At 38.5% G+C, this 18,985-nt stretch overlaps 1 protein-coding gene across 2 annotated transcripts in view; it reads left to right on the top strand.

Annotated features, from left to right (window-relative positions):
* Positions 1-18,985, top strand: part of LOC133612574 (neural-cadherin-like) — a 347,009-nt gene that overhangs the window by 307,389 nt on the left and 20,635 nt on the right. For both annotated transcript variants that reach the window (XM_061970110.1, XM_061970109.1), the window contains exon 31: positions 2,363-2,613. In XM_061970110.1, the coding sequence (XP_061826094.1) occupies positions 2,363-2,613 (251 nt within the window). The remainder of the gene's footprint in view (positions 1-2,362; positions 2,614-18,985) is intronic.

Raw genomic sequence — 18,985 nt, 5'->3', positions numbered from 1 at the left:
TACTCAGTAAGAATGGTTATTGCACTGCATCTTAACCACGGTGGCCTACAAGGTTAAAAGTCTGACATTACATTGGTGCTGTCAAATCAGGTTTTTCTTTGCTGACATTTACCATGCATACTAGTTGCATGTTGTCTTTCAAATGAGTTTGACACCTGTGTGTTAGGGTAACAGAAAATCCACGGAAATGACTACAATGTAAATTTTAACTGAATATATAATGATTTTATTGTTTAAGAAATTCATATAAATATAGTTGGTTTAAGGCAGGGGTCGGCAACCCAAAACGTTGAAAGAGCCATATTGGACCAAAAATACAAAAAACAAATCTGTCTTGAGCCGCAAAAAATTAAGTCTTTTAAGTCTTATAATAAGACAACACAGAATGTAAGTGTCGATTTTAGCTACAATAGCCTACTATCAAAATGACTATGTGTCGCAGGCTGAAGCAAATCTTCATTGACAGAAGTGTTGAAATGTAATATTTATTCTACACATTTTTACAACATTAGAAACCATTAGTAAATCAGAAGTTACTCAGAAGTTTAGATAACTCCTGGAAATTACTGGCTTTTTATGGCCAAAGGTATATATGTGTGTGTCCAAGTTAAAGGAAACTGCAGGCTGTCTTCTTTTAATAGATTTATTACAATCTTTGGCAAGCTAGGTAATGTTTGCTGTGGTCTGGAACAACATGGCACACAAACTATCTGAAATGCAGCCAATATTACATACAGATAATGTGTCATAAGTAGGGATGTCCGATAATGGCTTTTTGCCGATATCCGATATTCCGATATTGTCCAACACTTTAATTACCGATACCAATATCAACCGATATATACAGTCGTGGAATTAACACATTATTATGTCTAATTTGGACAACCAGGTATGGTGAAGATAAGGTACTTTTAAAAAAAATAAAATAAAATAAGGTAAATAAATTTAAAAAAAATTATTGAATAAAAAAGAAAGTGAAACAATATAAAAACAGTTACATAGAAACTAGTAATTAATGAAAAATAGTAAAATTAACTGTTAAAGGTTAGTACTATTAGTGGACCACCAGCACGCACAATCATGTGTGCTTACGGACTGTATCCCTTGCCGACTGTATTGATATATATTGATATATAATGTAGGAACCAGAATATTAATAACAGAAAGAAACAACCCTTTTGTGTGAATGAGTGTGAATGGGCGAGGGAGGTTTTTTGGGTTGGTGCACTAATTGTAAGTGTATCTTGTGTTTTTTATGTTGATTTAATAAAAAAAATAATAATAATAATAAAAAAAAAATAATGATAACGATAATAAAAAAAAACATACCGATAATTTCCGATATTACATTTTAACGCATTTATCGGCCGACAATATCGGAAGGCCGACAATATCGGCAGGCCGATATTATCGGACATCCCTAGAAATGAGACATGCAAAACTAAATTATATACAAAGAGGATAAAAGTAAAGGATAATAAATGAGCTCAAATATACCTACAAATGAGATATAAAGATGCAATATGTACATACAGCTGGCCTAAATAGCATTTTAGCGTTGATTAGCTTGCAGTCATGCACTGACCAAATTAGCCTGATTAGCACTCCAACAAGTCAATAACATTAACAAAGCTCACCTTTGTGCATTCATGCACAGTATAAAACGTTTGGTGGACAAAATTAGACAAAGAAGGAGTGGAAGATTTTACACTATGGTGAGTTCAAGAACCGCCGAAATTAGTAGGACAAAACGATGTTTACCAAATACTTTCATCAGTGAAGCATAAACACAAACATTAAACAGTGGGCTTTCTAACAACTGGGATGGGTTGTGTCATGTTTGTCCTCAAACAAAAAACATACTAAAACAAACAAATTATTTTTCCCCATCTTTTTCCATTTTCAATCCTTTTTTAAAAATGCTCCAGGGAGCCACTAGGGTGGCACTAAAGAGCCGCGGGTTGCTGACCCCCGGTTTAAGGAGTAACGCAACTTTTAAAAATCAAATCACTATTAAAGTTCATGGTACAGTCAAATTTTAGGAATCAATTTATATTTACAGTCATTTTTAAGATTGTGGAAGCTGGGGATCGAACCAGGAACCCTCAAGTTGCTGGCACGGCCCCTCTACCAACCCGACCCCACAGCAAACCATCCACAGTGTTACACTACATTTCCTTTAATAGCAGACATGCATATTGGTAGTCTCCAGTTAACCTAAATTAGGACAAGCAGTAAGGAAAATGAATGGACGGATGGACAATGTTGAATAATTATAGAGGTTATTATTTTTTATTATAAGCAGTGCTTTGCTTTAGGGCAAAATGATACGATTCTAATTATCCTATCTTTCACCAAACAGGTGCCCTCAAGGTTACATCACGGAGGAGAGCTCCGCAGGCAAAGCGTGCGTCTACACACTCTGCGCTAGCCACCCGTGTCGCCATGGCACCTGCTTGGCTCATACGCCCTCACGCTACACTTGCCACTGCAGCGAGGGCTACCGAGGACGGCACTGCGAAGTTTCGCTGGCCATGTTCCACAACGAGGACGGCACCAGCCTTAGCCTGAGCTCCATGTTTGCCATCAGCATCTGTGTGATGGCCTTTCTAGGTAGCTATGTTGACTACGTGCTTTTCTACCTGTGGTGACTCTTCATTGTTTCTTCTTTTGTCTGTCATGTCTTTTTCTTGGTTGTTTTCTTTTTTTTTATGACTTTTTGTTTGTATCTGTAACATCTACTGTTTGTTTTGCCATCCCTGTTTACGTCTAACACCAGAATTTCAATGCAGAACTTTTTTGGTTTCCATTCTGATCAATGTGTCAGTTTCCACCACCGGCGGACCATATAACACATCGTTGGTCTAAGCCAGGGGTCGGCAACCCAAAATGTTGAAAGAGCCATATTGGACCAAAAATACAAAAAAATAATCTGTCTGGAGCTGCAAAAAATGAAAAGCTGTATATAATCGTATAATGAAGGCAACACATGATCTGAAATTACTTTAAAAGTCTTATATAAGTGGTATAATGAAGACAATACAAGATGTAGTGTTGTCCCGATACCGATATTTTGGTACCGGTACCAAAATTATTTGGATACTTTTCGGTACTTTTCTAAATAAAGGGACCCCCCAGAAAATGGCATTATTGGCTTTATTTTAACAAAAAATCTTAGGGTTCATTAAACATATGTTTCTTAGATACGTTTCATAGGTGGTATAGTACCGAAAATGATTCATTAGTATCGCGGTACTATACTAAAACCGGTATACCGTACAACCCTAACATGACGTAAGTGTCTATATTAGCTATAATAGCCTACTATCAAAATTACTATGTGTCGCAGGCTGAAGCAAATCTTTGTTGACAGAAATTTTGAAATGTAATATTTATTCCGCACATTTTTACAACATTAGAAAACATTAGTAAATCAGAGGCTACTCAGAAGGTGAGATAAATCCTGGAAATTACTGGCTTTTAATGACCAAAGGTATAGATTTGAGTGTCCAAGTTAAAGGAAACTGCAAGCTGTCTTTTTCTAAGGGATTTATTACAATCTTTGGCAAGCTGGGTAACGTTTGCTGTGGTCTGGAACAACATGGCACACAAGCAACTATCAGAAATGCTGTCAAAATTACATACAGATAATGTGTCATGAGACATGCAAAACTAAATTATATACAAAGAGGATACAAGTAAAGGATATTTAATGAGCTCAAATATACCTACAAATGAGGCATAATGATGCAATATGTACATACAGCTAGCCTAAATAGCATGTTAGCATGGATTATCTTGCAGTCATGCACTGACCAAATATGCCTGATTAGCACTCCAACAAGTCAATAACATCCACAAAGCTCATCTTTTGTGCATTCATGCTCAGTATAAAACGTTTGGTGGACAAAATGAGACAAAGAAGGAGTGGACGATTTTACATGTAAACAAACAGTTGCCTCACAGTCCACACTATGGTGAGTTCAAGAATCGCCGAGATTAGTAGGATAAGAAAGGGACAAGGGTACATGCAGCAGTATTGATATTTTGTGCCAAGATGTGATTTTCCTATCCTGGAGGAAAGGAAAGCAAACATCCGCAGTGCAATAGTTTCAGAGAGGGAAATATTGTGTGTCTCAATTTGTGAATAACATAAAAGCACTAAAAATCCCCACAGAGAATAATAGGGCTTCTTTATGTGTTGTTCTATATTTCTCCACTTTTCTGTGTCACCTGTCGCTTCTAATGTTACACTCTGGCTTCAGATGTCAATTTCACTCTCAGCTTTAACTTTCATCTGTCCAACTGGTTTCATATCCAAGCATTCTCTCATTTATTCTCCCCCCGGTGTGTTTTTTTGTCTTCCCTTCCATATTTCTTTGTGTTTTTCCATTCTCTCAAGCCAACCTAAGTTTGGCCGTATTGTGCATTGGAAATGTAAAAACTAAGTCTCATGACAGTGTAATCCAGGGATCCCCAAACTTTTTGACTCGGGGCCCGCATTGGGTTAAAAAAAAATGTGGCCAGGGGCCGGGCTGTGTGTGTGTGTAAACGTATATATACTGTATTAATATATATATATATATATATACATATATATATATATATATGTATGTATGTATGTATGTATGTATGTATATATATATATATATATATATATATATATATATATATGTATGTATATATATATATATATACATATATACATATATATACATACATACAGTCGTGGTCAAAAGTTTACATACACTTGTAAAGAACATAATGTCATGGCTGTCTTGAGTTTCCAATAATTTCTACAACTCTTATTTTTTTTGTGATAAAGTAATTGGAGCACATACTTGTTAGTCACAAGAAAACATTCATGAAGTTTGGTTCTTTTATGAATTTATTATGGGTCTACTGAAAATGTGACCAAATCTGCTGGGTCAAAAGTATACATACAGCAATGTTGGTATTTGGTTTCACTGCAATAAGGCACTTTTGGTAGCCATCCACAAGATGAAACAAAAATTGAGCTGTTTGACCACAATACCCAGCCATATGTTTGGGGGAGAAAAGGTGAGGCCTTTAATCCCGGGAACGCCATGCCTACCGTCAAGCATGGTGGTGTTAGTATTATGCTCTGGGCCTGTTTTGCTGCCAATTGAACTGGTGCTTTACAGAGAGTAAATGGGACAATGAAAAAGGAGGATTACCTCCAAATTTTTCAGGACAACCTAAAATCATCAGCCCGGAGGTTGGGTCTTGGGTGCAGTTGGGTGTTCCAACAGGACAATGACCCCAAACACACGTCAAAAGTGGTAAAGGAATGGCTAAATCAGGCTAGAATTAAGGTTATAGAATGGCCTTCCTAAAGTCCAGACTTAAACGTGTGGATAATGCTGACGAAACAAGTCCATGTCAGAAGACCAACAAATTTAGCTAAAATGCACCAATTTTGTCAAGAGGAGTGGTCAAAAATTAAATTAGAAGCTTGCCAGAAGCTTGTGGATGGCTACCAAAAGCGCCTTATTGCAGTGAAACTTGCCAAAGAACATGTAACCAAATATTAACATTGCTGTATGTATACTTTTGACCCAGCAGATTTGGACACATTTTCAGTAGACCCATAATAAATTCATAAAATAACCAAACTTCATGAATGTTTTTTGTGACCAACAAGTATGTGCTCCAATCACTCTATCACAAAAAAATAAGAGTTGTAGAAGTGATTGGAAACTCAAGACAGCCATGACATTATGTTCTTTACAAGTGTATGTAAACTTTTGATCGTGACTGTATATATATATATATATATATATATATATATATATATATATATATATATATATATATATATATATATATATATATATATCCATTTTCTACCGTTTATTCCCTTCGGGGTCGCTGGAGGCTATATATATATATATATATATATATATATATATATATATATATATATATATATATATATATTCCTCACGCACTAATTGACTAAAAGAGTGTGCACTCGCCGCATGCTCACCCGACACTGCGGCGAGTGCGCGATGATGTCACGTTATCGATGGGAAAATACATTTTTAGACAATATGATTTGCCTAAGTGGCTATGAGACCCCGAGAGTAACAAGCGGTAGAAAATAGATCAGAACGGACAAATAAAAAAAAAAAACTTGAAACTTCCTGCGGGACGGATTTTGGACGCTGGCGGGCCGTAGTTTGGAGACCCCCGATCTGAACTCTTCCGCTGCCGGGTATTTTTTTCTATACTTTTATTTTCATATTTTAAGAATGCGTTATTTTTATTTTTGGCCAAAGAAAACAATCTGAAGTTTTCTTAATTTTTTTAGTTTTAATACCATGATTATAATAGTCCGGCTCGGGTGTGCACACATTTCCCTCCATGTGGCCCCTGAGCTCAAATGAGTTGGACACCCCTGATGTACAGTATTACAGTATATGTAACAGCTGCAGCAAAAAAAAAAAGGGCAGCATAAAATAGAGAGTATATCCAGCAGAAAAGAGACATTAAAAACAAAGAGAGGTTCATAGAAGCGGTTGGACAAATTTAAATAAAAACCTTGAGACTTCCCGTGGGCCGTAGTTTGGGGACCCCTGGTCTAATCCCAGCTCACGTTCCCTATTAGTGGGTGAACAATCCAACGCTTGGTGAATTCTGCTCCTTTCATTCCAAGTTCAGTCGGTCAGTGAAGTGTATTATTTTCCACCAGTGTTGCCCTGTACTGGGGAGATTATATTCAATATTAACGTTAGCTTCGTAAATAATGAACAGTCACAAAACGGTAGTTGTTATCAATTAGAACTGGTTTCACCAAAAATGCATTATTTTTTTATTTCGAACATGCATGCATACAACATGATACATCACAATTTCCAGTTTCTCTATTCAACATGTTCGAAAAGGAGTAGGAAGAGGCAGAGTTTATTTAATCCTGCCCCTTTTCCTTTACATAGCATTTGCTTAAACTTTTGTTCACTTCCTGTTCTCAATTTATTCACAACATACTCCATAAGTAATCACAATAAAAATAAATAAATAATACTCAGGGAAGTACCGTAAGTTATATTTCATATGATGAGATGAGTAAGATTATCTTGAATATTAATGGATGGATGAGATAAATTCAGAATGTTTATCATGGTTCTTCTTCTTTGTACTTTGTAAACACTTTAAATTTGAAGAGTTTCTTGAAGTGGATCATATTAGTACATTGTTTGATTTCTTTGCTTAATCCATTCCATATTTTAATTCCACATACTGATATACTGAAGGTCTTAAGTGTTGTACATGTGTACAAATGTTTTAAATTAAATTTTTCTCTAACATTATATTTCTCCTCTTTTGTTGAGGAGTAAAATATATAAATGAGCTCAAATATACCTACAAACGAGGCATAGTGTTGCAATATGTACATACAGCTAGCCTAAACAGCATGTTAGCATGGATTAGCTTGCAGTCATGTAGTGACCCAATATGCACTCCAACAAGTCAATAACATCAACAAAGTGCACCTCTGCGCATGCATGCACAGCATAAAACGTTTGGTGGACAAAACGAGACAAAGAAGAAATGACATAAAACACGTCTTTCTGTGGTAGCGTCGAAGAAAATTGTGCATGTAAACAAACTGTTGTGTCACATTCCACACTACGGTGAGTTCAAGAACGGGCGAAATTAGTAGGACAAAACAATGTTCACCACATACTCTCGTCAGTGACGCATACACACAAACATATTAAACAGTGGGCTTTCTAACAATTGGGAAGGTTTGTGTCATGTTTGTCCTCAAACAAAAAACATACCATCAATCGGAAGGTTGCTGGTTACGGGGGTTCAATCCCCACCTTCTACCATCCTAGTCACGTCCGTTGTGTCCTTGAGCAAGACACTTCACCCTTGCTCCTGATGGGTGCTGGTTAGCGCCTTGCATGGCAGCTCCCGCCATCAGTGTGTGAATGGGTGAATGTGGAAATACTGTCAAAGCGCTTTGAGTACCTTGAAGGTAGAAAAGCGCTATACAAGTATAACCCATTTATTTATTTATGTATTTATTAAAACAAAAAAAATATTTTTCCCCCTTTTTCCATTTTCAATCCTTTTTTGAAAAATGTTCCAGGGAGCCACTAGGGCGGCACTAAAGAGCCGCGGGTTGCTGACCCCAGTTTTGTATATCAGTTTAATCGGAAGTCTTTATATTAATGTACTTGCTTGACAGCAAATACAGAATATAACAATAAATCAAGGTCTGACAATAAGTCTTGCTAATGATGATCAGTGGCCTTGTGGTTAGAGTGTCCGCCCTGAGATCGGTAGGTCATGAGTTCAAACCCCGGCCGAGTCATACCAAAGACTGTAAAAATGGGGCCCATTACCTCCCTGCTTGGCACTCTGCATCAAGGGTTGGAATTGGTGGTTAAATCACCAAAATTAGTCAAATGAGTGTGGCCACTGCTGCTGCTCACTGCTCCCCTCACCTCCCAGGGGGTTGAACAAGGGTATGGGTCAAATGCAGAGGGTAATTTCACCTGGTACTTTAACTTATAATGATGCAATTGAAAATTAGTTGCGGAAGAGATGCTCGTCTGCCAACTGACAACTGCTGATGTGCCCTTGAGCATGGCATCGCGTTAAGATAAAACAATTAACACCACAGTTTGAAGGTTCAATTTGATTTAGACAAGTCTCAATTTTTTAACAAGTGAGTACCGTATTTTTCGAAGTATAAGTCGCACCGGAGTATAAGTCGCACCTGCCGAAAATGCATAATAAAAAAGGAAAAAAACATATGTAAGTCGCACTGGAGCCCGGCCAAACTATGAAAAAAACTGCGACTTATAGTCCGAAAAATACGGTAATATGTATCGGACTCAATTTTATACTATCAAAAGAGGCATTTTGATTTTTTTTTTTTATAACCGAGCTTCATAAAAAAGTCATCAGCTTCTGATCAAACATGTTTTGACTGAGAACGTCCACCCTGCCGAGACGAGTAAGCCATGTAAACAATCTAATAAAAAAGCGTTGCTGGTTGGCGTCGTCACTTGTGTACAATCCTGGCGGGTTCACTTATATAACCGACCACATCCACTGCTGTTGCCTTTTTAAATATGTATGTGTTGATGTCCCCGTGGCGCGCGAGGCACTAAAAGAGACAAACTAACAGTTTCGGTCATAGTTAAGTTAATTCCAGAGGTCCTATGGGATGTGTGGTCCTCATAAAGGTAGAAGGGCAAGTGTGTGTGAGGGGCTCGAATGCTGTTGCTCTGGCTCGTCTCTGTGGGGCCGCCACGCTGTTTATGAGTCTTTGTGTCAGAGACAGGCGTATAAAACACTTGGCTAGGTCGGTACACAGCCCCTGCCGCTATAACACACTCCCCTTCAGGGCATGTTGGCCCGTATTGGGACTGTTATTTAAATTTTCCTGAGGGAACTCTCCTGAAGGAATCAATAAAGTACTATCTTATTGCAAACTTGAAAGTGAAATGTATAAAACAGACCTTAACATATGATAATGAATTCAAATCATGCACCACCTGGATGCTATTTTCCCCCAAAAAGTGCTGTCCATTTAAAGTGGGCTAAGGAGACATTTACAGTCCTGGTTAAAAGTTTACATACACTTGTAAAGAACATAATGTCATGGCTGTCTTGAGTTTCCAATCATTTCTACAACTCTTACATTTTTGTGATAGAGTGATTGGAGCACATACTTGTATGTCACAAAAAAACATTCATGAAATTTTGTACTTTTATGAATTTATTATGGGTCTACTGAAAATGTGACCAAATCTGCTGGGTCAAAAGTATACATACAGCAATGTTAATATTTGGTTACATGTCCCTTGGCAAGTTTCACTGCAATAAGGCGCTTTTGGTAGCCATCCACAAGCTTCTGGTTGAATTTTTGACCACTCCTCTTGACAAAATTGGTGGAGTTCAGCCAAGTGTGTTGGTTTTCTGACATGGACTTGTTTCTTCAGCATTGTCCACACGTTTAAAGTCAGGACTTTGGGAAGGCCATTCTAAAACCTTAATTCTAGCCTGATTTAGCCATTTATTTACCACTTTTGACGTGTGTTCCTGTTGGAACACCCAACTGTGCCCAAGACCCACCCTCCGGGTTGATGATTTTAGGTTGTCCTGAAGAATTTGGAGGCAATCCTCCTTTTTCATTGTCCTATCTACTCTTTGTAAAGCACCAGGTCCATTGGCAGCAAAACAGGCCCAGAGCATAATACGACCACCACCATGTTTGACGGTAGGAATGGTGTTCCTGGGATTAAAGGCCTCGCCTTAGCGCCTTATTGCAGTGAAACTTGTAGCCAAATATTAACATTGCTGCATATATACTTTTGACCCAGCAGATTTGGTCACATTTTCAGTAGACCCATAATAAATTCATAAAAGAACTAGAGATGTCCGATAATATCGGTCTGCGTTAAAATATAATATCGGAAATTGTCGGTATCAGTTTTTTTATTATCAGTTGTTTTTTTGTTTTTTTGTTTTTTATTAAATCAACATAAATACACTTACAATTAGTGCACCAACCCAAAAAAACCTTCCTCCCCCATTTACACTCATTCACACAAAAGGGTTGTTTCTTTCTGTTATTAATATTCTGGTTCCTACATTATATATCAATACAGTCTGCAAGGGATACAGTCCGTAAGCACACATGATTGTGCGTGCTGCTGGTCCACTAATAGTACTAACCTTCAACAGTTAATTTTATTAATTTTCATTAATTACTAGTTTCAATGTAACTGTTTTTATATTGTTTTACTTTATTTTTTATTCAAGAAAATGTTTTTAATTTATTTATCTTATTTTATTTTATTTTTATTTTTTTTAAAGTACCATATCTTCACCATACCTTGTTGTCCAAATTAGGCATAATAATGTGTCAATTCCACGACTGTATATATCGGTTGATATCGGTATCGGTTGATATCGGTTTCGGTAATTAAAGAGTTGGACAATATCGGAATATCGGATATCGGCATTATCGGACATCCCTAAAAAGAACCAAACTTCATGAATGTTTTTTGTGACAAACAAGTATGTTTATGTTCAATCACTCTATCACAAAAAAATAAGAGCTGTAGAAATTATAGGAAACTCAAGACAGCCATGACATTTTGTTCTTTACAAGTAAACTTTTGACCACGACTGTATGTGAGCAGGTATCACCGACTCCTGCGTGGTATAATCAATTCACAAAGAAACGAGCGGTCTTTGGTGGCTCATTACGTTTCCACACCTTTTAATAAAGCAAGTTAGATAAATATAGTCCTGGATTTAAAGCGTAAAGCAGTTTTACATCATGAAAAGTCCTGCGCGGGAAGGGGGTAGGGGGTAACGATCGACTGGTTGTACAGTCCGTACTCGTTTAACGACCAGCCTCGTCACCGCGGGAGGCCGTAAATATGCGCTGGCGCTCGGCATGCTCACGACTTACCGGGTGCTAAATTAAAAGGAGAGTCCTGCTCTGCCTCGGCGAGCATTAAAAGTTAAAATCATCCATTATTCAACTTTACATAAGGCATGACAGACTGGGTTGGAGTGTGAGCTATTGACGAAGTCAGACGAGTTTATGTCTAACTGGGCAAGCCTCATTAATCTCAAGTCAAATGTGACGATGTGAGTGTGAAATTATAGGATGTTACTTCCAATATGGACTATAATGCAAAGTGCCTGTTTTCATGCAAATAAAGGATGTTTTTCTACCTCATGCCAATTCTCACCTGTCTCATTTCCTTCTGCTTCTTCATCAGCTTTCTTTCCTCCACTCTTCCCGTCCTCTGATGTTTCACGCTGTCTCGCTGCTCTCCACTCCTCATTAACTTCGGACTGCAGTTTCGGCCAACAGGGTCAAATGTTTTGATCAAGACGTGGCGGTGGTTATTCTCTCCGCTCATCTAGAATGCACAGAGCGGTGCCGGCTCAGTGTAGCTCTTAGAGGGCAAAGAGGCAGCACCATTATGGGTGGATGGGTGGCTGTGGTGTTTGTGTTCACCCCGAGTCGTTATTGATCATGCTGCACAACTCCTGCGCATCTCACCTCAGCGTGGGCAAAGGGTGAAGGCGTAAGCTCGGACAAAGATTTGCATTACAGCGCATCAACTATGAATAAACGTGCTTATTATTATCAACAGGGCTTACACACTCTATAGCAGACCTGGGCAAATTAAGGCCCGGGGGCCACATGCGGCCCGTTCAGCTTTTCAATCTGGCCCGCCGGACATTCCCAAATATATTTTTTAGATCTTTAAAGGGGAACATTATCACAATTTCAGAAGGGTTAAAACCATTAAAAATCATTTCCCAGTGGCTTATTTTATTTTTCGAAGTTTTTTTCAAAATTTTACCCATCACGCAATATCCCTAAAAAAAGCTTCAAAGTGCCTGATTTTAACCATCGTTATATACACACCCGTCCATTTTCCTGTGACGTCACACAGTGATGCCAATACAAACAAACATGGTGGATAGAACAGCAAGTTTATAGCGACATTAGCTCGGATTCAGACTCGGATTTCAGCGGCTTAAGCGATTCAACAGATTACGCATGTATTGAAACGGATGGTTGTAGTGTGGAGGCAGGTAGCGAAAACGAAATTGAAGAAGAAACTGAAGCTATTGAGCCATATCGGTTTGAACCGTATGCAAGCGAAACCGACGAAAACGACACGACAGCCAGCGACACGGGAGAAGGCGAGGACAAATTCGGCGATCGCCTTCCAACCAACGATTGGTATGTGTTTGTTTGGCATTAAAGGAAACAAACAACTATGAACTAGGTTTACAGCATATGAAATACATTTGGCAACAACATGCACTTTGAGAGTGCAGACAGCCCAGTTTTCATCAATTAATATACTCTGTAGACATACCCTCATCCGCTCTCTTTTCCTGAAAGCTGATCTGTCCAGTCCAGTTGGAAATGCATCTGCTTTGAATGTTGCAGGATATCCACACATTCTTGCCATCTCTGTCGTAGCATAGCTTTCGTCGGTAAAGTGTGCGGAACAAACGTCCAATTTCTTGCCACTTTCGCATCTTTGGGCCACTGGTGCAACTTGAATCCGTCCCTGTTCGTGTTGTTACACCCTCCGACAACACACCGACGAGGCATAATGTCTCCAAGGTACGGAAAACAGTCGAAAAAACGGAAAATAACAGAGCTGATTTGACTCGGTGTTTGTAATGTGTTTGAGAAAATGGCGGATTGCTTCCCGATGTGACGTCCGAGAGCGAATAATAGAAAGGCGTTTAATTCGCCAAAATTCACTCATTTAGAGTTCGGAAATCGGTTAGAAAAATATATGGTCTTTTTTCTGCAACATCAAGGTATATATTGACGCTTACATAGGTCTGGTGATAATGTTCCCCTTTAAGATGGAAAGTGTAGCTGCCATTATGGTGTGCAGTGATATTTTCTAATTACCATAAGTCTTCAACTATACAAAGTACTTCAATGGTTGGAATCTGCACTTTTGGATGATATACTAGTTACTATGGTAATCTAATTAGTTACTATGGTCATCTAATTAGTTACTATAGTCATCTAATTAGGTACTATGGTAATCTAAGTCACAGCAGCTCAGACGAGGCACCAAGCAGTGTGGGCGGGAAGCGTTTCCACAGACGCGGAAGGAGATTTTCACAACAAAGTTCTAAAGCTTAGTGATATATCAGATGTATCAGATTGTAGGTGGGTTTATTTTGTACCCTTCGCGTTCATATTTCACTGTTTGTTGCATTTTTGTCGCGTTTCACTCCATTATAAAATATGTCGATTGGTAGGGGGCGTGACATTCATATTTTGTCAATATTCAGTGTTTTATCGTTCATAGAAAACATTTAAATTCCATTATGTTTTTTAAGGTGGTCTGTCATCACGTTTTTAGCATTCAATCAGACATTATTGTGAGGTTTTGTATTAGTGTTCCTAAAAATAGATATACCGGCCCCCAGACACATTTTTTTCTCTAAATGTGGCCCCCGACACAAAATAATTGCCCAGGCCTGCTCTATAGTGTTAAGAGCCACAACCACAATTATGAATAGAAAGTCTTTGATTACATTTAATTCAATTTAGATTTGGACTTAGACTTAGACAAACTTTATTTAGCCACAAGGGAAATTATTCCACACAGTAGCTCAGTTACAAAGGATGGAAAGGGTAAGGATGGAAAGGATAATGCAGGTATAAAGTAGACTAAAAATGTACCGTAGTAGCAATATAAAATATAACATCAATGTAATATTTACATATTATATATACAGTATATAATATATTCTGATATTGTATTATATTATATTATGTTTTTGTTAACACTTTAGTATGGGGAACACATATTCACCATTAATTAGTTGCTTATTAACATGCAAATTAGTAACATATTGGCTCTTAATTTGTCATTATTAAGTAATTATTAATGCCTTATTCTGCATGGCCTTATTATACAACCAGTAAGCCATTAATTAAGCGTGTTCCCTCAATAACCTCAGAATTATTGCTTATTAGTAACCCTAACCCTTATATGTTCCCCTAGTGTCCAAATAACTCTAAATTAAGTCTTTGTTACTTTAATAAGCAACTAATTAATGGTGAATATGTTCCCCATACTAAAGTGTTACCATATTTTCATATAATATATACATGCAGCGGGGATAGGCTCCAGCACCCCTGAGATAGGCTCCATCACCCCCCGCGACCCCAATAGGGACAAGCGGTAGACAATGGATGGATGGATGGAATATATAACAAATCCCAATTACCATGTACAATATTACAGCATAAAATAAAGAGTAGATCCAGCAGAAAATATACATTAGAAAAGAACACAAACGCGCCCAAGAACCATAGTTAGTGGTTTACGGAAAAGATAAGTGATTAAAAAAAAAGCAAGAAAAGTTGAGAAGAATACCAAAAATAAAGGATAATGAAGGAAATCAAAGGAGCTACTGTGATGTGCTGCCACTCTTTCAGGCGCATCAAAGATAATAAAAAAATATATACATACTGTAATTAGCAACTTTTAAAAACACTCACGAGGAGCAGTCTTTCTGTGGCAGTGTCGGAGAAAGTTGTACAAGTAAACAAACCACGGTGAGTTGAAGGACCGCCAAAATTAGTCGGACAAAACGGCGCTGGCCAAATACTGTCATCAGTAAACACACACATATTAAACAGTGGGCTTTTCTAACAATTAGGAAGGTTTGTGTTATGTTTGTCCTCCTACAGAAACATTATTAGAACAACAAATATGTTTTCCCCCCATCTTTTTCCATTTTTTGAAAAAGCTCCAGGGAGCCACTAGGGCGGTGCTAAATAAAAATAAAAAGTGTGAATAAAAATAAAAATGGGTAACAAAAGAAAAGATGAGAAAGATAGAGAGTGCAAATTGGTTGCTGACCCCCGATATAATGTAACAAGGTGTTGCATCGGATAGGTAATCAAGAAAGGTGTTACAGTGTGGCAACATTTAATGTCTTTAGTAAGGATACCGGCCGGCTTGTGTGACCCCAAAGAGCTGCATGTGCATTTTTTTCTTCTTTTGACTCGAGACTAATGTATTTACCCTGTATTCCTCTGATGACTTCCAATCAAATGCATGCACCACAGTAGAACATTATTTGCATCTAGCGTGGGCAGAAAAAAAAAAAGAGGGTAGATAGAGGCCAGAGAAGCACTACAACACAAGAGCACTGACTAACTTAATGAGTAATGAGTAGGGAGATAGAGGGAAGCACCAACGTAAGAGGAGAAAAAAAAAAAGGTGTCCATGTTAACTAGTAAAATATATAGTGGGGACAGGGAGAGGAAGGAAAAATGTTTGAGATTAATTGACTTTAAAGGTCAGTCCACTACGTTGTATAATTCAGCACGCAATTGCTTTGATTGATACGTATGCTTCAGGACCTTTACCCGCGCGGCTTTGGCAGGATTCCACTGTCTGCTCTCAGTGCAGAGAGCGAGGCTTTGACGTAAAGCAGGGACAGGTAAAAAAAAAAAAAAAAATCAGTGAAGAGCCCTCCAAGGAGTTGCTGTCTTTGATAAGACGATGAACATAGGTTAAAAAGTGCAGGACGTCTGTGTCTGTCGGCCATTAGTATGTCCTACCTGGTCAGAGAAACTAAGTCTTCTAGGGCTAATTATTGGCTTCAAAAAGCCATTACAGGCCTACTGAAATGCGATTTTCTTATTTAAACGGGGATAGCAGGTCCATTCTATGTGTCATACTTGATCATTTGGCGATATTGCCATATTTTTGCTGAAAGGATTTAGTAGAGAACATCGACGATAAAGTTCGCAACTCTTGGTCGCTGATAAAAAAGCCTTGCCTGTACCGGAAGTAGCAGACGAGTAGCGTGACGTCACAGGTTGTGGAGCTCCTCACATCCGCACATTGTTTACAATCATGGCCACCAGCAGCGAGAGCGATTCGGACCGAGAAAGCGACGATTTCCCCATTATTTTGAGCGAGGATGAACGATTCGTGGATGAGGAAAGTGAGAGTGAAGGACTAGAGGGCAGTGGAAGCGATTCAGATAGGGAAGATGCTGTGAGAGGCGGATGGGACCTGATATTCAGCTGGGAATGACCAAAACAGTAAATAAACACAAGACATATATATACTCTATTAGCCACAACACAACCAGGCTTATTTTTAATATGCCACAAATTAATCCCGCATAACAAACACCTCCCCCCTCCCGTCCATATAACCCGCCAATACAACTCAAACACCTGCACAACACACTCAATCCCACAGCCCATAATACCGTTCACCTCCCCAAAGTTCATACAACACATATATTTCCCCAAAGTTACGTACGTGACATGCACATAGCGGCAAGCACGTACGGGCAAGCGATCAAATGTTTGGAAGCCGCAGCTGCATGCGTACTCACGGTACCGCGTCTGCGCATCCAACTCAAAGTCCTCCTGGTAAGAGTCTCTGTTGTCCCAGTTCTCCACAGGCCAATGGTAAAACTTGACTGTCATCTTTCGGGAATGTAAACAATGAAAAACCGGCTGTGTTATCCGGCACAACAGTCAGGGGGTGCATTCTACGGTGGGGGTGTGTTTTCCGGCACAACACCTGCCGCAATACACCGCTTCCCACCTACAGCTTTCTTCTTTGCTGTCTCCATTGTTCATTGAACAAATTGCAAAAGATTCACCAACACAGATGTCCAGAATACTGTGGAATTTTGCGATGAAAACAGACGACTTAATAGCTGGCCACCATGCTGTCCCAAAATGTCCTCTACAATCCGTGACGTCACGCGCAGACGTCATCATACCGAGACGTTTTCAGCAGGATATTTTGCGTGAAATTTAAAATTGCACTTTAGTAAGCTAACCCGGCCGTATTGGCATGTGTTGCAATGTTAAGATTTCATCATTGATATATAAACTATCAGACTGTGTGGTCGGTAGTGGATTTCAGTAGGCCTTTAATGTTTTTAGGTTATGTCAGCTTTTATATTTGAAAATGGTACCTCAGTGGTTCTTAAACTGCGGTATTGGTACCATTAGTGATGCATGGGCTCCCTCTTGTGATATGCAAAATAATCACCTAATTAAGTGATTATTGTTTTATTTTCAAATGTTCAAACACACACCCCCACCCCCGGCGCCCCAGTCGTCGTCCCGTCGTGCCATTGCTGGTTTTACGAGCAGACGAGCATGTTCGGTAGCGCACACACACGGAGTACTTACAAGCAGACACAGTGTGTAGACAGAACAGGAAGAACGGACGCATTTTGGCTTAAATACTAACGATAAAGGTGAAGTTATAAAACTGAAACGCCCTAAAGTCCAGCCCCAGTCGACAGTCTTTTAGCTACTTCTAAATCACTAATCCTCGCCTCCATGGCGACAAATAAAGTATGTTTCTTACAAGTATCATCCCTGCAGGACGAGGAATAGCTAAACATGTTTCACTACACACCGTAGCTCACCGGCGTCAAAATGTAAACAAACGCCATTGGTGGATCTACACCTAACATACACTGTAATGATATCAAGTACAGTAGTGTATCTAGTCGATAAGACTATTATTACGTCAATATTTTTTCAGGAAATATGTCCCTGGACACAAGACGACTTTGAATATGACCAATATATGATCCTGTAACGACTTGGTATCGGATTGATACCCAAATGTGTGGTATCATCCAAAACTAATGTAAATTATCCAAACAACAGAAGAATAAATTATTATTACATATTAACAGAAGTGTAGATAGAACATGTTGAAAGATAAAATAAGCAGATATTAACAGTAAATGAACAAGTAGATTAAACATTCATTTTCTACCACTTGTCCTTAATAATTTTGACACAATAATAGAATGATAAATGACACAATATGTTACTGCATACGTCAGCAGACAAATTAGGAGCCTTTGTTTGCTTACTTACTACTAAAAGACAACTTGTCTTGAATGTTCACTATTTAATTCAAGGATAAACTTGCAATAAGAAACATATGTTTAATGTACCATAATATTTTTTGTTAAAATAAAGCCAATAATACAATTTTTGTTAGGCCCCTTTATTTCGAAAAGTACAGAAAAGTATCAAAATAATTTTGGTATCGGTAATATTGGTATCGGGACAACATTAGTTCAAATGAATACTTAGGCCTACTCGGTACTGTATTTTAGTGTTAGTCATTATGGTGGTACTTAGAGTGCCAAGTGTTTTCTGAGGCGGTACTTGGTGATAAAAGTTTGAGAACCACTGTGTTCCATAACATGAGAAATAGACTCTGCACGGCAGTGACGTGCGGTGAGGTTCATGGCAGGTGAGGCACTGACTTCATCACAGTCAGATTTACAAACATATGAAGCCTAAAGAGTATCTTATTCACCATTTGATTGGCAGCAGTTAACGGGTTATGTTTAAAAGCTCATACCAGCATTCTTCCCTGCTTGACACTCAGCATCAAGGGTTGGA

This window comes from Nerophis lumbriciformis, linkage group LG10 (assembly GCF_033978685.3).
Source record: "Nerophis lumbriciformis linkage group LG10, RoL_Nlum_v2.1, whole genome shotgun sequence".
In the NCBI taxonomy this organism is placed as follows: Eukaryota; Metazoa; Chordata; class Actinopteri; order Syngnathiformes; family Syngnathidae; genus Nerophis; species Nerophis lumbriciformis.
The sequence above is the reverse complement of the archived record's forward strand: the minus strand, read 5'-3'. Positions and strand labels throughout refer to the sequence as shown.